The sequence below is a fragment of the Panicum virgatum genome, chromosome 2K (genome assembly GCF_016808335.1).
Source record: "Panicum virgatum strain AP13 chromosome 2K, P.virgatum_v5, whole genome shotgun sequence".
Lineage (NCBI taxonomy): Eukaryota > Viridiplantae > Streptophyta > Magnoliopsida > Poales > Poaceae > Panicum > Panicum virgatum.
The window spans coordinates 46,289,670-46,317,652 of record NC_053137.1 but is presented as its reverse complement, the minus strand read 5'-3'; the positions used below and the strand labels follow the sequence as shown (position 1 = coordinate 46,317,652).

Below are 27,983 nucleotides of genomic sequence, written 5' to 3'. Positions count from 1 at the left end.
GAAAGAAGAGAAAGGAGAAAAGAAAAAGAAGAGATGGGCCGAATGGGCTGAAAAGGAGAGGGGAAAAAAGGAAGGCTTTTCCATTTTTGAAAAGATTCAAACACATTCAATTTAAATTCAAACTCATATGAATTCAAATTTAAATTGAACAACAAGCAATAAAACAATGCAAAGGTGGCATGAATGCAACACAAAAGAACAACCTTATTTAATTTGGAAAACAACCAACATATATTTTATTTTACACTAAATTCCCTGTAAAGAAAATAAGTGTTGGATAAATTTTTAAAATTACAAGAAAATTGTTGTTTTATTTTTAATTTTAATCACATCCTGAAATCCAAAAATTTCAGGGTGTGACATCAGCGCTGCTTCATCTCTGTGCGTAGTGGCGGAGCTCCCCATACAGCACCATGAAGCAGCTGCTCCAGCTTAATTAGAGGCACAAATTAAAGACCCCCACGACAGCTATGGTTTAATGGAGGCTCCAGATATGACAAACTCAAAGTGCAGGCGGGGCGAGCTTTGTGCACAAATTAAAGCACAGGCATGGAGAGAGAACCAAAATCAAGGCAAGTTCTGCCCCACCTAAAATCCTAAGTGAGCTACGCCACTGCCCATGCATGTGCATCCACCCCTTCTCCTCCAACTCCGGTGAACCAAATCCTCTTCAAATTTTGCTTCTATCTCTATCTCCGACTTAATAGCCTTCATAGGGTTTCTCGCTGAATAGATTTGGGGGAAATTTAGCCATTCAGAGCGAAGAACATTTGTTTGAAATCTATTTCCCCCTGCATTATAAGATTTTGTTTCATATTATTCATATATTTGTTCCTTCAGTAGAAAATATTTGTTCATTGTGATATAACTTTTTGTTCCCTAATCCCTATGATACGTGCAATTGTTCCATCAGTTGAAAAATAATTATTCAACGTTTGTTTTGTCAGTAGAAAAGTTTTGTTCCAAGTAATCATATAACATCTTGTTGGGAAATCAGTAGGATGGGACGTGAGCCTTCTCCAATTAACGTATTCACGTCCAAATATGAAGCGCCCCAACCCAAAGATCGAGGCTAAACCATGTATTAATAACCGAAGCAAGTCCCCGGTATAATACATGTTACATCAAGTGGAGTCTAAAGTCATACAGAACTTTATTCAACACATACACGAGGAGTAAAGTGACAAACACCAAGCTACCGCAAATAGCCATAGGATAACGATTAGCATAACGACATGCAAGACTAGCTCTTCGTCCATCACGGCTCCACTCGATTAGCTTGGGTGCGGACACGATCTACTCGTAATCTTCAGGCACAAAGTCAGGATCCTCTGAAAAAAATAATCAACAAGGGTTAAGTACGAAAGTACTCAGCAAGTCCCACCTCACCCTTACGGGGAGGGAGTTACAGATTAATATTCAAAGGTCCATTAATCAACCAGAATATATAACAAATGTGGTATTAAAGGTAACCCAAACAGTCATCCATCTCATAGGCTAGGTGGCTCAACTAGTTGAGATGTCCACACCGTAACCTGTCCAAACCGAGGACACTGACCATTCGAATGGATTGTACACTCTGTAGAGGTTGTACGCTTTACCCACACGCACTTCACCGTCCAGAGACGGCTCCGTCATAGCCGACACCCAGCCGTGGCCCAACCCCGACTAGTCGTCCACAAATCCCCGGGTTTGGACCAATTCAGGTCTCACCCCAAAACATATCCACCTCGCACGACTACCAGGTTAGCCAGTGAGATTAGACTAAGGAAGGTAGGTTAGGTGAGATGGCACCACAACACTCATCAGGGCAGCCAACAACCATAACCAACCAAACCCGAGATGTCACCACGACAGAGCTCGGTCGCAAGTCTACCACCACGGTAGCGCATGCACCAACACATTCCACACTGCCCTGGTCTCATTCCCATTCCAGTTTCATCAATTAACAAGGTCTGATAATATTCAAGTCTGATAGTAAATCAATATGCAACATGACTTCAATCAATGGTTTCTCTCATACCCTCAGTGTATCATCTCATGCAATCCCTAAGTCTAGCAAATTTTATATTTAACCTTACTTAGGATCAATCATGGTCAACGTAAGGGATCGATGAGACTTGCCTTCGCTTTCGTACGTGTCGGCGGAGGCGGCTTCCTGATCTCCCGGCTCCTCCGGGTTCTCCTCTGGAATTGGTTCTACTTCGTCATACACGACGGAAACGGCACAACCGACGAACAACACAAGCAAGCACAAACATAAAATAAAATGAGCTCAACCAGAGGTGAAAATAGGAGATATGGATAGGATATGATTTTATAGGATTTCAAGAAAAAGAATTAGCTGAAACGGAGTGAGTATGAATGAGATATTCCACTTGCAATAATTGGTTGTCTAATTAAATTTCAACACGGGTGATTTTGTGGGAAGTGGGCCTATGTGTTTTGATTAATTACAATTACACGTGATAGGTTGGGGTGTTTTGGTGTTCTGTATGTTGCCATTGGGCTGCGGCCAACAGTTTTGAGGCCCACGGGCCCACTAGCAGTTAACAGAGAGGAGGGGATAAACTGGTAATGCACGGGGACAGACGACGGGTCGTCCACGGCAGCACCGCCTTGCGCAGTCGCCGGAGCTTCGCCGGAACGGCGCTCCCAACCTCCGTTCAAGAATCTGAGGGCATGGGGAGAGAGACAGGAGAGTGAGGGGGTTCAGCTTTGGGGACTCCGGACATAGGAGAGGGCTGGACTGTGGTCGGCCACGTGCGGCCATTGTTGCGGCCATGGCAGCTCGTGGGGAGCTCTGCTCGAGCAGGGAGAGGGAATGGCACGGCTTGGGGCATGTTTACAAGGGTATGGGGGTGTTCACCTCGAGAGGAATCGGACCAAGATGGCCTGGGCGAGGAGATCGACGATACTCTGTTCTTCGGCTGGAGGAAGAAGAAGGGCTCGGTCTGTGGCTGGTGTGCACGGCGATGAGCTGTGGATGGTGTGAGGCGTCACGGTGCAGCACCCGACTCAATTTACAGGCGGCCAAAGGCAGTTCGTGGCGAGAAAAATCTTGGCCGGCGAACTGTGCGCGGCGACGACGGCACAGCGACGTCGCGGAGTTCCAAGGCTGGCAGGACGATTCGACCTGCAGTGGGGCACGGCTCAGGCGTGGATTGCGGAGGGCGGCCTGGCTGGTCGGACGTGCACGAGGGTGGCGTTGAGCTGCTGCTCTCTCTCTCTCTCTCTGCTCGTGGCATCCTCTCAAGTTCGGCAGCGATGTATCCGAGTCCGGCAGCGCGGCGTCTCCTTGGGGCAAGGTCCACTTGCACGACGAGATGTGTCGATGGTGCATAAAAAGCTGAGAAGGCGGTGGCGGACAACTTTCAAGCTCCTACACACATGTTGCTGGCAGGAATGGAGGTCAGTTCCCGACGCCGGGGCGTGAGTAAAGGGGAGTAGGTGCTGCTATCGGTTGACTGTGAGTTATTGCGATGTACGGTGAGGTCGCGAGGCTTCCATGGAAAGGGACTGGTGAGCTTTGTTGCAGGTACTGTCATAGCGTTTCTTGCTACTGGAAGGTGAGGGCGTGCATCTGTGTTGCTCCTGGACAGGGAAGGAAAAGGTAGGCTTTTGCGTGAGGGAAGAAGATAGACATTTTGTGCAAGGAGAGAAGCACGTGGCTGGTCATTGAATGGAATGGGTTGCTGTAAAGTGTTTTCAATTGGGGTAGCACAAATGATCTTGGTGAGATTAGGAGGTTGTTCAGTAAATAAAGGAGGGCAATGATTAAGTTGGTTGTGTGAATTATATTAGTCCTAGGAAAGTCCTTCGTATAGAGTAGAGACACGGGTCTTGTAATGAAGATTGTTTGTTAACATTGATCAAGTTAACTATATAATCGAGAAGTATACTTAAGTTTTATTTTGTTGATGAAAATTGGGATGTTACAAAATAATAAAAAACTTAAAACGATCATAGTAGTACGCACTGGATATAACATGGCCCAGGTCCATATTAATATAGGCAACGAGGATAAAGCCCAAAAACGCCTCAACCAGGCTTTTCTAAGCCCAATACAACATACGGCCTAATATGGGCAATTCGTTGGCCCAGTAGACATTCCCCTTGGTCCAAATTTGCAATTTTATCCCTTCTTCGACCTCCAGACAAGGCTGTCGTGCCAAGCATCATCCGCCCCCGAGTGTGATTACTGGAATCAAGAACGCACTGTTCATGTTATACTCTACAAAGATACGCATGGATAACTTCCTGAAAGGGTCTAACAAATTAATTATTTACATCCCGACACCTTGTCCACGACAAAGATACTACGACCAAGGTTCAGTTTCGTCCCTGAACTATTAAAAACGGTCAATTTAGTCATTGAACTTTCTCAAACAGATCAATTTTATTCTTTTACCGACATATCTCGCCACGTTAGTATGCCATGTCAGCTTCTAGTCAGCTAGGCTTGTAATATATCGTTTATATCCCCCCTATATGATATATATCGTCAATTTAGTCCTTGAACTTTCTCAAACAAACCAATTTTATTCTTTTGCTGACATGTCTCGCCACGTTGGCATGCCAAGTCAGCTTCTAGTCAGCTAGGCTTGTAAAATATCGTTTCTATCTCCCTAATGATTTATATCACCGTCCATGTACGCCACCCAGTGCACCTCCACGATATACAATCAAATTCTATAAGCAAACAAAATAAAACTTATTAGATCGAGTATAACTTGAATTCACCTCCAGCCTTTAGTTCATCAATCATCAACCCTCTAATATAGGTCCTCAGCCACCATGGAGAGGGAGAAATGAGATACAACATATTTGCTATTCTGAGCCTAATGTGAAAAACAAGGAAGGGTAAAAAGGTTATTTCAAGCAACTTTAGCAATACTAGCTGACTAAGCCTCTCATCAATGTGCCCACGTGACGAGACATGTCAGTAGAAGAATGAAATGATCAGTTTGAGAAAGTTGGAAGACAAGATCGATGTTTTGATAGTTCAGGGACAAAACTGAGTCTTAGCGCATTCCACCAAAAATAGATATTCCAAAAAAGAAAAGTCCATTTATTACCAGCTACTGTTTCTGGTGTACCTGGAAGTTTGTTTTTGGCTGCAGCTTCGGTCGACATTAATTGCTGATGGCTCCAACAGTCGAGCTTCATCTGAAACTACTATGCATCAGGCCCCCTTGATGAATGTACGCAGCTTACGCAGCTACAATGGAGTATATTGAAGCATAGTACAGTACGATTACACTTTGTTTGAATGAACATGAACGACAGACAAGCAAGCATAGTCGCATACCGACTCCTCACTCCTGAACATTAGAGCTACCAGTACCCAAGGAGGCAGGAGCTAGCCGTAAAAACACACAACCTGAAAGCGATCGGGTGCTCTAGCCTAAGAGGAGGAGGGAGTGAATTAGACACTATTAAAACCTTGACATATGGCTCCAACTAGCTTGCACAAAACTTAAACTAAAACAAACTAACTAGATGTGCAACTACGGTTCACCTTAGTGTGTAACCCTCATTCCAAAAGAGTTTTGCAACCTATAGCCAATCCTATCAAGATACTACACTAAGAAGGTACAGGCACACAAGTTGCAATATAAAATGCGGAAACTTAAAGAAAGGGATGAGAGAAAGCGAACTCTCAACACGAGAATTTATGCCGTGGTTCGGATTGCCACAAAGGCGTCCCTACGTCCACGTTGTTGAAGCACTCACGAAGAGTATCGCTTCCCGGCAATCAAGTCTCTTCCGTGAACACAATCACGGTCACCTTGATCCCGATCTTCACTAAGGGAGATTGCCCACGAAGGAGGGGTCTCCGTCCCCCGTACAAAGTCGTCGACGCCGCTCCACACCAAGCTGGAGGGTCGTTGACTTGCCGGCGAGTCACCAATTGCTCCATGGGGTCGGCGCACCGTAATACAAGAGTGGTTCACTCTAGAACCAGCCACAAGGATCTCAACTTTGCTTGTTCACTCACTCAAGAGCTAATCTAGCACTCACACTTTACAAAGCTAGTGCTAAAATCTAAGGATATGATCAATGAGCTCTTGTATGGCTTGGAGGTGTTCTTGGGTGTGTGTGTATGACTTCTAGCAACTCCAGCCAACTCAAAATAGTCGGGGTGAGGCGTATATATAGGCCACCAACTCAAGAGAGTCGTTACTAGCTGTTGGCCAGTTTTCTGCGTAGGCATCGGAACTTCCGGTGCATAGGGCATCGGTTCTTCCGGTCACTCTGCGCTTTGAAGTAGCCGTTGGCCACTCTGACATTGCTGCAGCAACTTCAGGGACCATCGGATGAACCGATGCTATAGCGTCGGAACTTCCGGTGACATTTGATCTTCATATAGCCGTTACACCTTGCTGACGTCATTGCACCGACACATTGCTCCGATGGCCATCGGTTCATCTGGTGCTGAAGGCTTGGCTGCTGCACGCTTGACATCGTCTCTGGAACATGGTACATCAATTGTACCGATGCCTCTGAATGGACCGTCGGTTCAACCGGTGCTGCACTCTTTCTTCAGTTGATCTTCCCTTGATCTCCAGAGGCGCTCAGACTTACACCGATGACAGGGCGTCGGATCTTCCGACAACCATCGGATGCACCGATGCTCATGCATCGGTTAAACCGGTGCCTCTGTTTTCTGCCGAACTCGTCCAATGCATCGCAGCGATCAATTTGATCCTTCAAATTTATTCTCTCTGGATTTCCACTATGCTTTTACATCTCTACGGCGGATTGGACTTGTCATCTTGATGGTGGATTGGACTTGGCGTTTCGACGATAGATTGGACATTGCGTCTTGATGATGAATTAGATATGTTGACTCATATCCATGGGAGCTAAAAACTCCTACAAGTGTGATCTCACAAACTTATTAGTCTCATTGATTATGTTGTCAATCAATCAACAAAATCACAAACAATGATCTAAATGGGGCCATGTTAACCCTCCGGAGGACTCTGGTGGTCACGACGGCAATGATCTAAATGGGGCCATATTAACCCTCCGGAGGACTCTGGTGGTCACGACGGCAATGATCTAAATGGGGCCATGTTAACCCTCCGGAGGACTCTGGTGGTCACGACGGAGGCTCCTGCCGCCTGTTTGTTGCTTGCGTCACGGCGCGGCCGCCTGCGCCTCCTCGTGGGCGATCAATGCGCTCGGGGAGGGGTAGTTGCTGCGGGTTCGGACAGAGTGACCTGACCCCCAGGCCAAACCGACAGCGTCGTGTAGCTGCAGCCTGCAGGAACCCCGTACGCCGCCGTCCGGGCCGGGACGCACGGCCTGCGCCCGCGCACGCGCCATGCTTTTTCGTGCCGGTGCATGCATATGCCTGTCTCGCGAGTCGCGACGTTCACCGGCCAGTCGTCGTCCCTGGATCCGCGCCTGCGGCCTGCCTGCCTCGACTGACATGTCGTCGTCGTCATCACTCATCAGCTGTTGGACGGTAGCTGTACGTATAGAGCGTACAAGGAACCTGTTTTTTCTTTTCTGTTTTTGATTGAGGGAAATAATCAAATAAAGGAACGTGTTTATTGTTAGCGCTAACAGCGCCAGTGATACAAGTGTGTGCAGTTATACAGCAAGAGTTTCAGAGATGGACTTTAATTTTTGACCGATCAGCTACCTAGTCGTTGGTCTGTTCGGTTCCACCGTGCACAATGCAAGCTCCGGCTCTGCGCCGGCCGACAGGCACATCGCACATGCGCGCGGTGCCGCGGAAGGCAGGCGCGACCTACCGGCCAGGCCGGGGGGACGCCGGCGTAAATGCGGTGGTGTAGGCGCCACGACTGGTACGTGGCCGGCGGCACCTGTGCTAGCTCTGCCTGCCTCGTGAGGTGAGCATCATTAGATTTGTCTCGCGATTTACAACTCATCTGTGTAAAAATTTTTATAAATATATTTTATTTAGTACTTCAAATTAATAAGATTCCAACGCAAAATTTTTTTGCGCTGGAACTAAACAAGACCTTAGTGTTGTTGTTAATGGCAATAAACAGAGCTCAGCATTAAGGACGGGGACGTACGACGACGATGTTGCAGCAACGCCAATGGTCGAGAACTGCACGACGCCGATCCTTAGCAGCAACACGATCCATTATCGATCGCACCGGCCCCTAGCTAGCTACCAGGCTCCTTTTCCTAGCAGACAGTCGATCGATTTGTCAGTAAGTACAGGCATACCATGAAGTGCCTGCCAAAGTACACATCGCATGACGTCTCTGACGCTGATAATGTGATCAATCAATGTGCAGCCAAAACAAATGCGACGGCGCAGCAATGCAAGCACCTCCGATCCAAATGCTAGGGATCTCCATTGGATTACGGCCCTCTTTAGTTCCCTAAAAATTTCCTGCATTACCAGTCACATCGAATGTTCGGACACATGCATGAAGTATTAAATGCAATTGAAAAAAATAATCAATTACACAGTCTAACTGATTAGCACGAGATGAATTTTTTAAGCCTAATTAGTTCATAATTAGACATCATTTGTCAAATAACAACGAAAGTGCTACAGTATAAAAACCCAAACATTTTCGCGAACTAAACAGAGCCTATATTTATTTCGGTGCTGGCCTCAAACTACCATGCATGCAGGATGATACCACCACCACAGACAGTGTAACGGACGGGTCGGTCAGGGAAATGGACGGGCGACCAACCAGGAAGGCTAGCTAGCTGCACTGGATCGAGCGGCCGGCCAGCTAACCTGGTTGCGCCGGCCGGCCCGCGATACAGCGCTGCAACTGACCGCCTCAGCGTACGCACGCACGCCGTAGAACTAGAACCAGAGCCCAACCGTACCGTCGGAACCACCACTGGGCCGGCCGGGAGGGTTGTCAATTGAAGCCGAACATTCCCAAGCTCCATGATCACTGTACTGGCAGCGCACGCAAGGACCATCTGTTTTGCTTGGCGTTCTGGTGAAGCTAATGAAAAGGGGCGCGCCCGCCGGCCATTGTGGTTGGGGGCGGATCCTTCTAGCGGCCGGCCGGCTAACACTACAGTGAGCTCGCGCTCGCCGTGCCATGCTTTAAGAGGCAGGCCCCAGCAGGCCGGAGGGCCGTGTCAAACTGATCAGCTCATGCCAATGCATATGGAGCTTTATTTTCATCATCAGTGCCCGAATGGAAATGATAAGAGCTAAGTATACTGGTGGGCGACGAGCAGGCGGAATCCAACGTGGCAGATGGAGAAATGAAGAGAGAAACGAGTGAGCGTCTCCCGACGCGCCTGCTTAAGCCGACGTAGAGGAAACAGTGCAACCGACACTGGCTGTCATCCCTGCGCAAGACATGGGACCCCCAGCCACTGCTTTGAGCCGGAGCCTGAGAAGCCGACGAGCGGGCGATTCTATTAGCTTTGCTCTAATAAGTTAAAGTAACTAGTATAGTACTCATATATAGGAGTTTGTATTAATGGGGTTGGAGCTGCCTGTGTGCCTTGGGCGGGAGGGCCGGTGCTCTTTTCTTAATTGGGGCTAGCACTCCTTTAAATTCGCAACGACTACACTATCGGTAATAGCGGAGGATTGGCCTACCATCTTTTTAACCCAACAGTGTGCAGGCCTTCTCTTTGTCCCCAGCCTTGCTTTCAGTGCTCAGAGTCCCACCGCAATCAATCATTGGCACGGGCGTTTTACTGTCTAATCTTGTTGCGCCAGGGGTTGGGGTCGAAACGTCGCGGAATAGGGATCTCTTGATTGCCTGTCGGGTTCAAGTTCTGTTCGGACGACGTGACCAAATAAAGAAGTTGGGAGAGGAGGAGGAGTACGTACGTGTATTGATGAGAACCGTTAGATGATACAGAATGATTCTAAATCCCCCAATACATGCATTTGCATTGTGAAAAATTGGTGATGTTGTACGTACTTGATGACACACCTAAGAATACTTTTGGCAAATAATTAATGAGATCAAGCTACTTTTTGCGAATAATTAATGAGATCAAGCTTTTATCTATCCCATTCCCGCCTAGCACTAAAGGTATAGGGATCATGAGTAATCCAGAACAAAAACTAGCATCTTAATTAGGTTTAAAAAAATATGCATGGTCCAACGATTTTCAGGGATGGACCAAAATGCTTTCCTTTACCTACCTATCGAAGTGGCCCTAGTTAGTACGCCCAAAAGCATTTTTGAAATAAAGGTTAGTTGTCATCATCTACTCAATCAAAGGGATTAAGCACGCATGATTAAACATGCATACACACCATGCAAAAGGGGAGGGGGAAGAGGCTATGACAGCGAGGACTACTTGAACTCGATCATCTAATCGCGCGCACCAAACTCCAATTTAAACCCTCGCTCTGATTAGAGAATACCAAGATTTGGTAATAATCAAGCTTATGTTGCTTTCCGCATGCACATGATGGCGCTGATTAATCATTGGATTTGATCAAATTGCGCTTTGGGGGTTTATGAGCGAGCTAGATGTCAGGTACAGTATTATTGGGACATACGGGTGTGAACGGAGCAGCAGTACCTCGTTAGTTAGTGCCTTCAGTTGAGAGGACGGCCACCTGTAAAACTGGTTTCCATGAGTCAGGTGGGGTTCAGTACTTCAGTACCCTCTACGTACCCCTGAACTAGAAATGCTCGGTGGAGTCTCTCTCTGCATGGTTATGTGACTCTACTCCTTTATTAGATGATGCTGGCCGTTTCAGGGAAAAAAATTATGTGACTATTATTCCGTCAATATGCATGCCCAAGCAAGTGAAAAGAATCTCAGAAGAACAATTCATAGGAAAGAAATGGGCATGGACTTACACATTGATGAAATAATGTACATGAATACATCCATTCCTAAAAGGGAATCTTATTCAATTCTGCTCAAAAGAAATAGCAGCAGAAGAAGAAGCATGCAAACCGTTACATTAGAGAATTAATTAACTGCTCCGGGAGAGCAATACCTTGGGCGCACGGTAGTTACACGGCTAATCTCGAGATAATTACCACAAACACCCCAAGGTTAACTAAATCTCCAAATGTCATACTCCTCGGTCCTCGCACTTGCGACCTGGCGTATATTACAACTCTACCCCTAACCTTAATAAATAAATAGGGACCGGATTACCCAAATTACCCCCTGACTCCGGCGAGCTCGGCCTCGTCGCCGCGGCCGGCATTCCTGGGCACAGCCGTGAGGAGGTGGTCAGCACGCGTAGTACTCGACGAGCTCGTCGAGCGACTCCGGCTGCGGGTCGGCGTTCTCGAGCATCCAGAGGAGGTGCTCGAACAGCACGACCTCGCAGCCCACGACGGTCCCGCCGCCAGCTCCGACGCCGGCGCCGCCCGAGCGGTCGACGAGGTTCTGGAACAGGGGGTGGCCGACGAGGTCCGCGGCGATGAGGTAGCGGCGGCGCGACTTGCCCACGTACACCGGGTGGAGGCCCGGGGGCACGCTGTCTGCGCCGTGGTGGAACGACGCCGACCCCCTGCCGCCGCCTCCGCCTATGGCGACAACGGACGAGGCCGCGACGCCCCGCCGCCACGAGTCCTCCAAGGCGAAGCCGACGGCGGCGCCGGCGCCGTCGTGCGAGCGCGCCGAGCTGCCCGACGGCGTGCGCGAGATCCGGCTCGAGGAGTGCCACCTCTTGATCATGCACTTGAGCTTGCTCAGCCCGCCCTTCGCCATTGCCGTCCCGATCAAGAAGCAGAGAGGGAGAAAGCTAGAGAGAGCAGAGGAGGAGGCTAGGCGGTAGGCAAGGTCGTCTGGTCGTGGCAAGGTGGAGGCCGGGGAGGTGGGTGCTTATATAGCGGGGGAGGGGTCCACGTGGCGGGCCGGGGAGCATGGGAAGTGGGGCCCCGGTGTCGGGGAGGGGTAAAACCTGGCGAGTGGGCCCGGAAAGCAACCGTAGGGAGGCAAGTGGCCGATCTGTCTGTACGTGGTGAGTTGGATGGGCGTACTACTATGAATTTCCCTTTCTCCCCGGTTGGCCGCCGGGCAGCTCAAAAGAGAGCCAAAGGAAGTGTCAACACTTGATTATGCGTTATAAAAAAAACACTTGATTATGCTATAGTATGAATTGATTTGAGTTTCTTCAAAAAAAAATGATTTGAGATTCAGTGTGGAAAAAATAATTTTTGTTAAGTGTTATGCTTCGATGTTGAGGGCCCATTTGAAACGCATGAATGTCACACGCTACATTGGCCGTGTTTAGTTTGCCTATTCTAGGAAAGAATCTCTCCTGCATGACGGGTAAATGAAGTTTATTTGCAAAATCTCTTTAGAAATGGGCGTAACTTTTCGCGATGAATCTAATGACGATAATTAATCAATGATTAGAGTATGGTTACTGTAGCATCAATGTAGCCAATCGCTGATTAATTATCGATATTAGATTCGTCGCGAAAAGTTACACACATCTCTAAAAAGATTTTGCAAACAGACTTCATTTAGTATTCCATGCATGCAAGATTCTTTTCTCGGCTTGTGTGCACTAGGAAGTATAGCACGATCCAAACAAGGCCATTGTGTAACCCCAGTAACACTATTTAACGCATCGAATATTTCAATTTTCATGTTTATTATAGAAATATATATGATAAAGATTTTCCATATGGGGAAGTTTGATGACCAAAAGTATTAGCTCATAGTGTTGTAAAACAAATCAACTTTGGAAACAAGAATCCTAGAAGGAAAGGAAAAGACTGGAAGTCCTATTCCTAGTCCGGTTTGTTTGTGGGCTCTTACCGAAACTCTAGACTTTGATTAGAATATATATATGAGAGATATGTTCATTGTAAAAGAGAGAATTTGAGGAATAAAGATTTGTCTCTCGTACTGGTGTTCTTGTGTCTCCGTATGTCCGTGTGATTGTTGAGAGAGAGAGAGTCGATCCGACGTTGACGACGTGTTTCACAACACGTTATCAGCACGCTGCTCTACATCGACATCGACGGAGTTGACGCATCAAGAAGCTGTACATCGACACCGACGTCCAGTTCATCTACGTCGACTTCGACGGCGCCGAGAACCTCGACGTCGTCTACGTTTGATCGGCATCAACTCAGACATCGCGCCGGCATCACGCCGGCAGGTCCCCTCGGCTCAGCCGAACTGTCCTACGCGACAGCTTCGTTTTTCCTCTACGTGAGAAACCGAGGTACATACATGATTGATAGTAGATTAGATTGGTTCTAATCTGCTGCGTAGATATGTGTTTGTATCTGTTCTACGCACTTTAATCTACGCAAAGAACTCGCTCATAAGAATTTAGCCGTGATTGGAAAAGAAAAGGGGCAGAATAGATAGGATTCTCGCTGGTACTGCATGCCGACGATTCTTGATGTACGTAGTATACCACCGGCTTGAAGACCGTGGTCAGAACCAGCTTGAACTGTTATACATCTAATCCTAAGTCTTGAAGATTGAGATTCAGATTACATGGAAGTAATTGTTAAGATTTAGATTACACGGAAGTAATCGTAGCACTAGCCTGCTAGTAGTAAGCACGAACACTAACAGTCCTGCAACGCATGCTATGTATTTGGCCCGTCACCTGAAGTAAAGTCGCTTCATCACACGCTGCCGGCGAACAGGGTAAGCCGCCTGAACGCGACGTTCTGCCACTGATATGTGCGCGCTAGCCGTGCGGCACCCCTCGGCTAAATTCGAAAACTTGAAGTTAACCATAGAACTAGCAGTTCAGATCATTAACATCTTTGCGGTAGATTATTATTTTACATGCCTGTTTACCAACTGGACATTAGATATTGTTTTTTTTGTTTATGTTGCAGGCATATGAGTTCTCTAAACCCCCCATGAGGCTCATATTTTAATTTTTCTAGCATGGTTTATTGTTTTTGTTATTCTGCTAGAAAAATATAACTAAGATTATTTAAGCTTCCAAACCAATTTACTTTCTGTATACTACATGTTTACTAGCAGTAAACTTACTTGCATATTTTTTCATCATGTAGAAAATGTCTGATCTTGTGAAAAGAGAGATCACAGAGCTCGCCCCAAATGGCAGCAACTATCTGTCTTGGTCCTTATATGCTGAGATTGTCTTGGTCATTTAGTACTCCATGCATGCAAGATTCTTTTCTCGGCTTGTGTGCACTAGGAAGTATAGCACGATCCAAACAAGGCCATTGTGTAACCCCAGTAACACTATTTAACGCATCGAATATTTCAATTTTCATGTTTATTATAGAAATATATATGATAAAGAATTTCCATATGGGGAAGTTTGATGACCAAAAGTATTAGCTCATAGATGGTTGCGATCAAAAGTATTCTGCCACCTGTATAGAAAACCATTGATGCTTTTATAGTTTATACTACTTTATAGATAGATATTTTAGATTTAAATGTGAAAACGGAGACTTCCAACTCCATATAGGTAGATAGTATGACCACTGGCATCGTTTTTTAAAAGATCTATTTACATTTATTTCTATATTGCACTACTGCAGATTCATTTTCACCACCAGCCCTAAAGAAGTGGGTGATGTCCATGCTTCAAATTCACTAGCCTTATGCATTTTGATGTGGATTTTGCTTCTACCATGAACAAATAAAGCCTCTCCATCAAATTCAAACTAGGAATAATTCGAAATCTAGCCAATAAAACAACTAAAGAATTCAATGGGTCGCTAGTTACTAACCTCAAACCGAGTAGTTGATACCAAAACTTCAAAAGAGGACCGAAATCTTGAATAACATGGTGAGAAATGGCTACAAAAATGGTGGGAATTAGAATAGGAGAACTCGGGTAGGAGGAGGGGGAGGGGAATTATAAAGTGAACTATTTTCACCACCTGCCCTAGCCACAGGCCACAGCTGAAAATTATTTTCACTGCCGGTCCCTAAGATGCCGGTATTGAAAATGATTCCCGCAGTAGTGTTGCTTTGGATTACAAGTGTCAAATAGATCACGTACTTGTCGGTTGACCGGGCAATGAAATTGACACACGTCTTGTGTTCTGACCGATCTGCTAAACAATCATAAAGTTCCAATCAGATTTCGGAGCAACCGAACAGCATCATAACATCGATAGAATATAAAAAAAACAATGGCCGATTTCTTCATGGCAATCTTTTAACTCCAAATAAAATTCTCACGCCGCATGTCCCGGCGCCCTGGCAATCACGCCAATACAGGACTCCACTAGCTAGCCAGCAGGACACAATAATGCTCGATTAAGATTGCATTATTTTTTTTTTACCTCTAATCGAACATCATCCATCTTGTTCTACATTTGCGCGCGCGCACTTTCCCACCAATATTCCCATGCTGATCCAGACGTTCGTGGCATCTTTTGTTTCGTAGCAGCATCAGGCATTAGATTGGGTCTGCCTTTGCAACCCCCAGCTGGCCAAAACTTTGTAGCCGCTATACGTGTCAGGGTTCCAGCGGTCGTGTGTGCGCGACCATTCAGTTTGCAAATTAAGGTCGTTTAGTTAGTTCTGAACCCCCAGATAGATTAGATTCTCCAATCTCATTATTTTGGGCCAACCACCATTTGCGGCGTCAGAGAGCCAGAGTCAAATATCTTCTGCGTTTATATATAGGGCTTTTTTTTTGCAAACTTTAACTAATAGTGCATGAATCTTTTTTGTGTACAGATTGTCTTTAATTTACAGCACATACACTAAACCTAAACTTGTGTTTGGCTATATGCGGCTAAAAGTATGGCAGAAATAAAAGTTCGCTAGAGATTGGCCAACCTATGTGATCATGTTATGTCCATTACCAACCGGAATTAAATATTATTTTTTTGATAAACACACACTGCTAGAAAGATGACCTTTCGTCGCACAAAATTAGTACCGGTCACTCTTTACCCGGTACTAAAGGTGGTACGGAGCCATTTTAGTAGTGACTCTAAATTTTAAAGCTCTGAAGCGATTTTAGTACTGGGCCAAAACACGTATTAGGCTGGAGGTCGTGGGTTTGAATCCTCGCGGACGCGCACACGCATTTACATGTGATGTGCGACTTGCGATGATGCCCCCCAAAGGTTTGTTGTATTTTTTTCCTTTTTTCTAGATGGCACGTTTAATACCGGTTGGTGCAACTGCTGCTAAATGGGTCATCCATTTAGTACCGGCAGGTGGTACCGGTTGTGGCAACTAGTACTAGCCATGCCATATGAAAGGTACTATGCTAGCTAGTTTTTTTAGTAGTGACAGTAAAGATGCAGACGTTCATAAACACGCATGCACACTGAGAGATTGAGCTAGTAGATTCTCCAGATTAATAAAGTCACCATAGGCATCTTGTTGTCGATCGGAACATCGCCTGCCACTAGGGTTGATTAAAACCTAAAATAATTCTAAAAAACTGCAAGCACTGTGCCTAGTTGGGGGCTCGAATCGGGTGAACATGTTCCACCATAAGGAACCTTACCAGCCGAGTTACGGTTAGTTCGCTTAAACAGTGTATTTTTAATGAAATCAGCATGATGTTGTGTCCATTTGCATGACTTATAGAATAGTTTTGATGGTGGAAAACATATGGCTATTTGTGGTGAAAGATTCTTTAACAAATATAAGCACGAGACGGTGGTTTTATGGATAAAAAAGAAGAGCTTTTTGAAAAAAAAACGGCTGAGCCCAAAGCACAAAACAAACTGAGAGGAGCTATTCTCGCAAAATATATAAGTGGTGTGGGTGGCATATTCCCTGCAATATATATAGTGCGTGCCACACCACAGTGGCATTAGTGTAGAATGCATTGCGCATCCGCGGATAAACTCACTTGCATCCCTAGGCTTAGAGTACATTGTACAAAGCTTCAACTTATATGTGATGAAAAGTTAAGTGATCCCATGACAAATTAAAGAAAAACAAAAAAATTAAGCAATTATTATTTGTTAAAGAAATGCTACAGAGTCCAATCACAGGAATGACCAAACTAAGCAACAGCAACAGGAGCTGCACTATTTTCCCCGTGTAAATTGATCTTTCCCTCATCAGACTAGATGATGATTTGACAAAGGCATCTAGCTAGGGGGTCCTTTATTTTAGATTCTACAACTCCCAACCTCTCCAATGATATTTTTTTTTAACGGACATAACATTCGGTATCTAAGCAATAGTACCCTAGTGTTGGAAGAGAGTAGTTGAAGAGTGTCCTCGTCAAATCAAAATTATGTTTTGCTCTTTGTCACGTAGTAGGATATTTGATTCCCTACAAAACAACATACATGAACGTAGCAATCATAGGAGGATACCTTCATCTTGATTTTTTAAGTTACACTTCCAGACTTCCTATGTCATTGACTTCATGTAGTTTTAAAAAAAAAACTAGGGAATTTTGATTATTGTTTGAGACAAGATGAAATAAACCTATACGTTCATAATATCCCCATTAGTCGATGATTTTAACTTTTATCCTCATTCTACTCGTAGAATTAGGACGTGCGCCCTGAGGAAACCGATGCCTGAGCAAGTGCAGGACATTTTAATAGTTTTATGGATGAGTATATAAAATGCCTGACACTACTACAAAAACGTTGATTTGTCCCGGTTGGGAAACCGCTGTTGTCCCGGTTTCCCAACCGGGAACGCCTGTCCGGGACAAAAGGGGGTGCCCTTTTGTCCCGGTTGTGGCAACCGGGACAAAAGAGGACCTTTTGTCCCGGTTGGTAACACCAACCGGGACAAAAGGTGCAGCCAGCGCCCACGTGGCTGGCGCACCCTTTTGTCCCGGTTGGTGTTACCAACCGGGACAAAAGGTCTCTTTTTTTTTCATGTTTTTCTTTTCTCAATTCTTTTTCTATTTCAATTATACTTTTGCATTTCAATAAAACTTATGTATTGGAATTCAGTGTGTATGATCTCCACTAATATATACATATATATATAGTTACTTATATAATATTTGTCCTAGATAGTTTTCATATATAAATTAATTCACTTATATATATATGTATACACATATCTATACATGTGAATTCCTTTACATATGAAAATGTCTAGGACCAATATTATATAAATATATATATATACACATATATATTATTGGAGTGCTTATATATATAATACATACATACTCCATCATATTTGCATAGGTATATTCGTTCTTAATTACATAGTAGAATTTGCCTTTTGGAAATTTAATACATACATACATACTCATAAATAGAAATTTAATACATAGACACACATATATATTTACATAGTTATATTCGTTCTTAATTACATATATACGCGTATATTGTCATATTTACTGTGATTGTCAATATTAGATATTCCATCATAGTAGAATTCGCCTTTTGGATCGAGGACTTGCTCAACAATAAATCCGGAGAATTGTTCTTGAATCGCCATAACCTTTTCCTCCGGTATGAGTTTATCGCGCATCTCCCCGACCTATGGAAAAAGGGGATAATTAATTTCGACTAATTAAAATACGAGTTCAAATATTAACAAGTTTTTTTACTTACTTCCTCCTCCCAATCTGTCCAGCCCTTTGGAGGACCTACCAGACCATGGATGTTCTCGCATACATAGTATGCGCACAATACAGTGCCTGGTTTCTGCCTCATACACTTTAAGAGAGAAGAAATTATCAGGTATTTACATGAATATATAATAAAACTAATGAATCGTGCAACGAATCATCCAAGCGCGTATCGGAAAATCTGTCTTGATCTTCAATTCCTTGTCAAATTTGCCTGGATGATTTTTAGCGAATTCTTTCCAAACCCTGTGCATGATTAGAACAATTATAGTCAAGTAACAAAGTGATTCAAATTATCGGTCATGGACGGAGTAGTGGTAGAATTACTTTTTCATCATGTTAAGAAGATTTTCGTATTGTTCTGGAGGTCTCCTCAATGAGTCCATAACCACGAGTAGGCTCTTCTCGGGAATTATGACAATTAGGATCCAGTGTTCACTGCAAGATTATACGGAGGCAGTTCTTGGTAGTTAAGGTTTAAACAATTCGATTACAGAATAGAAAGAGTTAGACGGAAGGAATCACTCACGCAAAGTTGTAAGGAAACAATATCATTTGCTTGTTGTGATAAACGCTTATGTACTTGAACAACATTTGGAATATCTCATCGGTATTGTCGCGTAGAAGCCTCCAATTACAAGTAATTGGGTCGATGAAGCCGAGGTGAGAGTATCCCTTTCTTCTGCAAGTATGTATCTCCATTCTACATGATACCGAATAAATCAAGAGATCAGTATGTTGAGATCATGCAAAACAATACGTAAGGAGAGTAAAATACTTACAGAACCCACAAGGCGACCATAGAGATGTCGAGGGCCTCCTGATGGAATAGTTGGTAAATTTCTTCCCAGTTTATCCATAGAATGGCCTCCCCCCGTAAGAAATCGTCATCTTTAATCTTTGCGCCCTGCATGAAGATGCAATCGGCCATCGCACGCATGTAGTGCTGGTGCAGCTTATACATTTGCGTTGGAAGCACAGACACTACTTCGGGGGGTACAAGAGTTTTGCCGATCTCAAACGTCCATTTGACGACCACATCGGCCTTTGGAATATCTTCTCCCCCTGCAATCTGAGCGGCCGTCAGGTTTGATTCTTTCAAAAATGTAACAAAGTCTTGTTCTTGCGTCGTCTGTCCCACTACGAGAGGCTCTATTGATTGTTTCTTTTGGGCTCCGAGCTGTGGAACGTCGGACGACGACGACTTTGATTGTCTCTTCTTTTTCTCAGTAGTTTTGATAATTGTGCGTTCGTAGTCTGAAGGGGGGTCTCTCGGAATGAATTTTCTCTTATTTGCTTCGCACATTCCCTTAAAAAATTTCAAATCTATCGGATTTATCACTTTCTCGGGCTCCGGCTTCGGCTTCGGCTTGAAGTGCTCTTTAACTCTTTCTTGAGTTATCCGATCGCATTCTTCAAGGCTCATGTCCCAGGGTTTAATAGGAGCCTCCTTGGTTTTCTTCTTCTTTTCCTTCTTCTTTGGAGGCTCCCTAGCCGGTGCAGCTACCTTCTTTGCCGGCGGCCGTTTTTGCTTCTTTGCCGGCGGCGGAGGGGGTGACCATGGAGGCGACGGTGACGCTTGAGTGTTCATCGGCGCATGAGATGATGGTGATGGAGAATGTGCCGGTGAACCTTGCCGAGACAGTGCTGCCCTTGGGGAGTTTTGCGGAGATGCCGGTCTTGGAGAGGCATGCTGAGATGCCGGTCTTGGTGTTTGATCATCCGACTTTAGGACAATGTAGCGCTTATCCCATAGGATGTAGCCATGAATGGCTTCTGCTAGTGTCCTCTCCCCATCGCCTCCAGGAATATCAAGCTCGAGCGTCTCCCAACCCTGGCACACCTGCTCCACGCCAACTCTTGTGTATCTAGGCGGAATTTGCTGCCCGTGGTACACGTCGCCTGGTTCGGTTGGCATGGCGGTACCGTACGCAACAGTGAACATTAAGTTCTTAACGGCAGTCTGCAGGTCACAAGGTGTCCGGTGGGTGATCTCATCCACTGGAAATCGCTGCGGGGCCGACGCTTCAACTGCGGCCTGGATCCCCGTGGGCTCGGCAGCGGCGACGTCTGTGGAAGCGCAGCTACTTTTCCGCTGAGACAGGTGATCGGCTGCGACACTAGGCTCTGGAGGCAACGTTTGCGCTTGCTGTTGCTGGCTCATTGCTACGGCCACTTGGCGTTGTACCTCTTCCTCCAGTCTTTGATCGTGTGACATGAGCCGTTCCTCTAGCCTTCGCAGGTGCTCCCGCTCATCATTCTTTCTTCTTTGCCGGCTTCTATATGAATCAATGTAATCCCTGAACCCATACTTCCACGGAACCACGCCTTTGCCTCTTGTGCGGCCCGGATGCTCTGGATTCCCAAGGGCGTAAGTCAGCTCGTCCCTCTCTCTATCTGGCTGGAATGTTCCCTCGGCCGCTGCTTGTATGGCCTCCTGTAGTCTCTGGGCTGCTCGCTGGATGTTTGGCCCATAGATGCAGTCACCAGTCATTGGGTCCAAGCTTCCCCCGTGACCATAAAACCAGGTCCTTGACCTTTCAGGCCAGTTCATGGTCGCAGGTCGGATGCCTCTGTCAAGCAGATCCTGCTCCATCTTCTCCCATTTGGGTACTGCAAGCTTGTAGCCTCCTTGGCCTAGAGTGTGATGGTACACTTTCTTCGAGGCGTTGTCTTTGGCCTTCTGCACCTTTTGAAGCCCAAGCTCTGAAGACTTGTATTCCACAAATGCATCCCAGTGACCCCTGAGCTTTACGAGCTCGCCGGTAAATACGGGTGTGGTCCCGGTCTTGATATATTTCTTCGTCAAAATTTTCTTGAATGATCGCAGTTGTTCGGCCATCTTACTCAGGGTCCAGCGCTTGCATATCTCTTCGGATTCAGCTGGAACCGTGAAGTTTTTCTTAAGCTCCCGCCAGCACCATTCTTTTTCTCTTTCGGGTACCGCATCCCGTTCCTCGCTTGGATTGGAAGCTTTCCAGAGCCTAAAGCTGATCGGGATGTGGTCCCTGACAATACATCCGGATTGTCTTATGAATTTTTTGGCGGCAGCTTCTGGAGCGATCGGTTCGCCATCTGGACCAACTTCCGTTATAATGAACCGCCCTTCCAGTTTTTTTGTTGGGCCTCGCTTCGTCTTTTTCTGCTGCGACGATGATCCAGACGGCTATAAAAAAAACATTCATAGTATTCATATAGATTCAGATGAAAATATGATTGTCACTACAAATAAGTATAGTTTTGATATGTACATTAGCACTTTGTTCGTCAGCAGCATCATCCTGAATAGATGGTGCCTCAATTCCATCACCGGACATATTCAAATATATGTCGGTATTGCTGCCATCATCAGCTTGTTCAGCGACATCTCCTTGACCTTCGCCAATCATATTCAACAGGAACTGTTCGTCTTCCGCGTCTGTGTGTCGCGGGTCCATCGTAACTAAAATATGAATACAAATAAAACCCTTAAAAATTATCTAAATAATCCACTCCAGAAATTTGCGGCTAGGGATAGGCGGAGGGCCGAGGGCCGAAGGCGAAGGGCTCAAAGCCGAGGGCCGGAGGCACACTGGGGCGAACGCGGAGCGGGGGGGACGTGGGCTCAGGGCGAGCTATGAGCACAGCTCAGGCTCCTCATCCCATGCTGCAGAGAGCTTATCAACACTGTTTGGACCAGAAGCCCAGCCAGGCAATAATGTAAATGGACACATCAAGAATGAGATGAAAACAACTCGCCTTCTAGTCCGCTGAAGAAGGTGTTAATAGTAAGGTCATGTTTAGTTCTCAAAAATCTTTAAGATTCACCGTCACATCAAATTTTTAACACATGTATGAAGTATTAAATGGAGTTTAAAAAATAACTAATTGCATAGCTTAGCTGTAAATAACGAGATGAATCTTCTGAGCCTAATTAGTTCATGATTGGACACTAGTTACCAAATAAAAACGAAAATATTATAGTAGCCAAACCCAAAAAAAATTGGAAACTAAACACGCCCTAAATTTTATAGATTTACATATATCTTTACAATATGAAAAAAATACACTCTAAAAACCTTTTTTTAGGAACTACACATTCATTTTTTTCTCTCCAACGTTTCTTTAATTTAGAAACTACACTCTCAGTATGTTTTAAGGGGTTGGTCCACTCGATAGAATCAGCTCAAACAATATATGAGAGGAGACCAACATTAAAAAGAAAATCTCAACAGAAAGCTCTTCTCTGCTTGTGTTATGATTTTCTCTTCTTTCTTTCCTCCCTTATTGATCCCTGCACGAATCTTTAAAAAAAAACAAAATTGATCCTTGCACGCATAGTCGATAGATCAGTACCCTTGCTAAAATTCTAAACCTTCAGGAAGCAGATTTGTTTACAAAAATACATTCTTTGTGGGACAAAATACATATAATTAAAGCAATACTAATTATACTCTCTCCATGTCAAAATACATCACTATATTCATACTCAAATCAAACGAACTCCCGATCTGTAAAAGAACAGAAGAATACCCACGCACACAACAGGGCGGCGGCGCGGCGGCGTGCAGTGGAGGCCGCCGACGAGGGCGTGCGCGCGGAGTGGAGGCCGGGGGCGGCGCTCGCAGGGACGACGGCGCTCGGTGACGTGGGCTCGCGCGGCGGGGCTCTGGGCGGCGACGTCGACGCGGCGGTGCTCGGGGAGCTCGAGCGGTGGGGGGAGCAGGGGAACGGACGGCGGGAGGGAGGAAGGGCGAAGGAGGGAGGGAGCTAGGAAATATATGGGGGGGGGCCTTTTGTCCCGGGTGAAGCCACCACCCGGGACAAAATGACCTTTTGTCCCGGGTGGTGGCTTCACCCGGGACAAAAGGCCCCCCCTTTTGTCCCGGGTGAATCCACCACCCGGGACAAAAGGACCTTTTGTCCCGGGTGGTGGATTCACCCGGGACAAAAGGGGTTTTTGGGCGGGCCGGGAAAATTCCCAGCCCGCGGCCCACCTTTAGTCCCGGGTGGATCTACCACCCGGGACAAAAGGGGCCCGTTTTCCCTCGTTCCCGCCTAATGTTATGTTTGTTTTTGTTTCTTTTAACTTCTCTTTTAAAATTGGCTTTCATTTGTTAATTCAGTTAATAAAATTATGATTCCAAAAATTATGGAACAAAATTTCTTATCTCTATATAAACTTGATACACGCAACAAAAATAATTAATTTTCATTCAAGTGATTGGGTCAATGAAATATCTAACTTTTTTGAAATCATATTTGTTATTTTGACCATGCAAAAATATATTAGGTGAAATTTTTTTCAAACTGTTGCTTTTCGATAGAAAGTGGATTCTATCACGATATTAACATTTAAAAAGTGAATTTTAGATAAAATTAAGCAATTTCATGATATTAATGAGTAGTGTGTGTGAGTTTGAGAGATAGTGTGTGTTAGTGAGATTGTGTGTGTTAGTGAAAGAGTATAGTGTGTTAATGTGAATGTAATTTCATGAAATAAATAAAATTAGTTGAGTAATCCATTATTGAATGAAAATTATAATTGAGTCTAGTAATTAAGTGAAAAATATATAAAATAATATAAAGAACACATAAAATATAATTGTACAGTACATATATAATAAAAGTATTCGAATTGCGATTATGTTTTTATACAATAATATAAAATGATTCAAGTACATGAAGGATTAGCGGTAACAGACTTTCTCTTCACAAATGTCCCTTGATTATGATCACGGCGCAAGTATGGAGCATCATCATTGGCTAGCAGGATGCATGGATCAGCATTTACTTCGAAAGGTGGAATGGCAACAAAATTATTATATTCTTCTGAAAAGTCTGTCTTGTCCTCCACTCCAACGATGTTTCTCTTTCCTGATAGAACTATGTGTCGCTTAGGCTCATCCTTTTGCTTGTTGATCCCCTTCTTTGGCTTGCTGGACATGTCCTTAATGTAGAAAACCTGAGCGACATCCTGGGCTAGGACAAATGGCTCGTCTCTATACCCAAGATTGTTGAGATCAACTATTGTCATCCCATACTCATCTTTTGTTACCCCTCCTCCAGATAGCTTAACCCATTGGCAACGAAATAGAGGCACCTTGAAATTGGGACCGTAATCCAGCTCCCATATCTCTTCAATGTAGCCGTAATATGTGTCTTTTTTTCCATTATTGTCCGTGGCATCCATACGAACACCGCTGTTTTGGTTGGTACTCTTTTTATCTTGGGCTATCGTATAAAATGTGTTTCCATTTATCTCGTACCCTTGGTATGTTAAGATATTCCAAGATGGTCCCCTAGCCAATAAGAACAGTTGTTCACTTATATCCATGTTATGCATTAGATGCTTCCGCAACCAGCTACAGAAAGTGTTCATGTGCTCACGTGTAATCCATGCCTCAGACTTTTCCGGGAAATTGGAGAGCAGAATTTTCTTGTGTTCCTCGATATATGGGTCAACCAAGGATGATTGTTGAAGAACCGTATAATGCGCTTTCTTGAATGAGAAATCATCTGTGCAGACATAAGATTTCTTTCCTAATGTACCCTTTCCAGATAGTCTCCCCTCATATCGCGATTCAGGGACTCCAATCAGTTTAAGGTCATCAATAAAGTCAACACAAAAGTCAATGACCTCCTCAGTTCCGTAGGCACTGGCGATGCTTCCTTCTGGACGAGCTCTATTACGAACACATTTCTTGAGTACCCCCATGAACCTTTCGAATGGGAACATGTTGTGTAGAAATACTGGTCCGAGAATATCAATCTCTTTGACAAGGTGCACTAGAAGATGTGTCATGATGTTGAAGAAAGATGGTGGAAATATCAGCTCAAAGCCAACAAGACATTGCACCACATCGTTTTGCAGCTTTATCAAATTCTCCGGGTCAATTATCTTCTGAGAAACTGCGTTGAGGAAGGCACATATCTTCACGATGGTTAACCGGACGTTATCAGGCAGAATCCCCCGCAGCACAACCGGAAGAAGTTCGGTCATAAGCACATGGCAGTCATGGGACTTGAGATTTGTAAATTTCTTCTCTGCCAAATTTAAGATTCCTTTTATATTGGATGAGTATCCAGATGGAACCTTTATACTGCTCAAGCAGTCAAACATGGTTTCTTTCTCTTCCTTGCTAAGAGTATAGCTGGCAGGACTTAAGTATTGTCGTCCATTATCTCGCTGTTGTGGATGTAAGGCATCTCGTTCTTCCATACGTTGCAATTCTTGACGTGCTTCTACTGTATCTTTTGTCTTTCCGTACACTCCCAAGAATGCTATCAGGTTGACGCAAAAATTCTTCGTGAGGTGCATCACATCAATTGCATGACGAACATCTAAGACTTCCCAATATGGTAGCTCCCAAAATATAGATTTCTTCTTCCACATGGGCGCCATTCCATTTTCGTTCGGAACAGGTTGGCTACCAGATCCCTTTCCAAAAACAACTTCTAGATCTTTTACCATGTTGAAGACATCTTTACCACTACGGTGCATCGGTTTTGTTCGGTGGTCCGCTTGGCCTTTGAAATGCTTGCCCTTCTTTCGTACCGCATGCCTGATGGGAAGAAACCGACGATGACCCATGTATACAACCTTCTTACAGTGAGTCAACCATATATTATCGGTATCATCTAAACAGTGTGTGCATGCTTTGTATCCCTTGTTCGAATGTCCTGACAAGTTACTAAGAGCAGGCCAGTCATTGATCGTTACGAACAGCAATGCTCGTAGGTTGAAGTTTTCCTGTTTGTATTCATCCCACATCCGTACACCTTCATCGCCCCAGAGCAATAAGAGTTCTTCGACCAATGGTCTTAGGTACACATCAATGTCATTTCCGGGCTGCTTTGGACCCGGGATAAGCACTGGCATCATGATGAACTTTCGTTTCATGCAGAGCCATGGTGGAAGATTGTACAGACAAAGAGTCACAGGCCAAGTGCTATGACCACTGCTCATCTCACCAAAAGGATTCATGCCATCCGTACTCAAACCGAACCTTATGTTTCTCGCATCCAAATCAAATTTAGGGTACGTTCTATCTATTTTTCTCCACTGCGACCCATCAGCGGGGTGTCTCAACATCGAGTCTTTCTTGCGTTCCTCTTTGTGCCATCGCATCAACTTAGCATTATCTTTATTTCTAAACAGACGCTTCAAACGTGGTATTATAGGCAAATACCACATGACCTTCGCAGGAACTCTCTTCCGGGGAGGCTCTCCCTCGACATCTCCAGGATCATCTTTTCTAATCTTGTAACGCAATGCACTGCATACGGGACATGCATCCAAATTCTCGTACTCGCCTCGGTAGAGGATGCAGTCGTTGGGGCATGCATGTATCTTTTGCACTTCCAGTCCCAAAGGGCAAACAAGTTGTTTGGCTTCATACGTTGTGGCAGGCAATTCATTGTCCTTAGGAAGCATTTTTTTAACAAGTTTGAGTAATTCACCAAATCCCTTGTCGGATACACCATTTGTCGCCTTCCATTGCAGCAACTCCAAGGTGGTGCCAAGTTTCTTAAATCCATTTTGACAATCTGGGTACAACAACTTATGGTGGTCCTCTAACAACTTCTGGAACTTCAACCTCTCCGTTTCACTCTCACAGTCTGCCTGCACATTGTGCAATGCTTGCCCCAGATCGTCGCTGGGATCATTTTCTGCTACATCTACTTCGGGCTCTTCCATGGGAATATCGTCATCGAATGCACCGATTCCAGCATTCCCGGGAAAGTGGTCGTCAAAATCTTCTTCTTCATTGTCTTCCATGGTAACCCCCTGTTCTCCGTGCTTCGTCCAACAAACATACTTTTTCATGAAACCATTTGCGAAAATGTGGCTGTGTAGGATTCTTGAAGATGAGTAATCCTTGTTATTGTTGCAATGAACACACGGGCAGCACATAAAACCATTCTGCTTGTTTGCCTCAGCCACAGACAAAAAATAATGCAGGCCATCAATGAATTCTTTCGAACGTCGGTCAGCATTGTACATCCATTGCCGGTCCATCTGCATTTTAAATAAATCGATTTGAATTCTTTACACGTATCGAATAAATAAAATATATCAAACCTAAATTAAACTAAATGTAACATAACATGAATAATTAAAAGATATGCAATATCTATCATACATCTTGATTAATTAAAAGGGGTACTTAATCCATTACAGAACTTAACAAAGGAGTACTATACATGAAATTTCAAAATTCGGTCAACAACACATAGGTTTTCAACCGTCCTTGCGTTGGAACGCAGAATGTTCTAACGGATTTCTTGCTGGCGCAGAATAAGATGGCGGAGCTGAAACCTCCGAGTTTGGTGGTGACGAACCGTAACGCCGCAATAAATCCTCAAGATCAAACGGAGGTTCCTCGCCCCTTACCATGCATTCTCTATATTCTTTTTCCAAATAACGGAGCGCTGCCCTATGAAAAGCACTAGGTTTTTTGGACCGACGACCTACTCGAGTTGTGCCCTTCTCTCCAGAAGGACAACGATCACCCCCACCGGCGCCACTCCCTCCAGCTGTTGAAGCCAT

At 44.8% G+C, this 27,983-nt stretch overlaps 2 protein-coding genes and 1 long non-coding RNA gene across 3 annotated transcripts; all 3 read right to left on the bottom strand.

The window, feature by feature from the left end:
* Positions 1–999: 999 nt before the first annotated feature.
* Positions 1,000–3,901, bottom strand: LOC120679642. Its single transcript, XR_005677281.1, has 2 exons — positions 2,870–3,901; positions 1,000–2,199 (listed from the first exon to the last, which is right to left on the bottom strand). It is a non-coding gene; the product is annotated as an uncharacterized LOC120679642 (long non-coding RNA).
* A 6,875-nt stretch (positions 3,902–10,776) lies between these two features.
* Positions 10,777–11,752, bottom strand: LOC120679635 (auxin-responsive protein SAUR76-like). Its single transcript, XM_039961274.1, has one exon. The coding sequence runs from the start codon at positions 11,668–11,670 to the stop codon at positions 11,188–11,190; it is 483 nt and encodes a 160-aa protein (XP_039817208.1). The 5' UTR covers positions 11,671–11,752; the 3' UTR covers positions 10,777–11,187.
* Positions 11,753–24,140: 12,388 nt separating this feature from the next.
* Positions 24,141–27,437, bottom strand: LOC120696068 (the record flags this gene model as incomplete). The annotated part of the gene is made up of 4 exons (XM_039979227.1): positions 26,405–27,437; positions 25,773–26,305; positions 24,841–25,619; positions 24,141–24,732 (listed from the first exon to the last, which is right to left on the bottom strand). Coding segments are annotated over exons 1-4 (2,937 nt in total), but the record flags the coding sequence as incomplete, so codon positions are not given.
* Positions 27,438–27,983: the final 546 nt, after the last annotated feature.

Bases quoted from the DNA above. Each gene is read 5' to 3' on its own strand.
- LOC120679635 (XM_039961274.1), bottom strand. From the start codon at position 11,670: ATGGCGAAGGGCGGGCTGAGCAAGCTCAAGTGCATGATCAAGAGGTGG.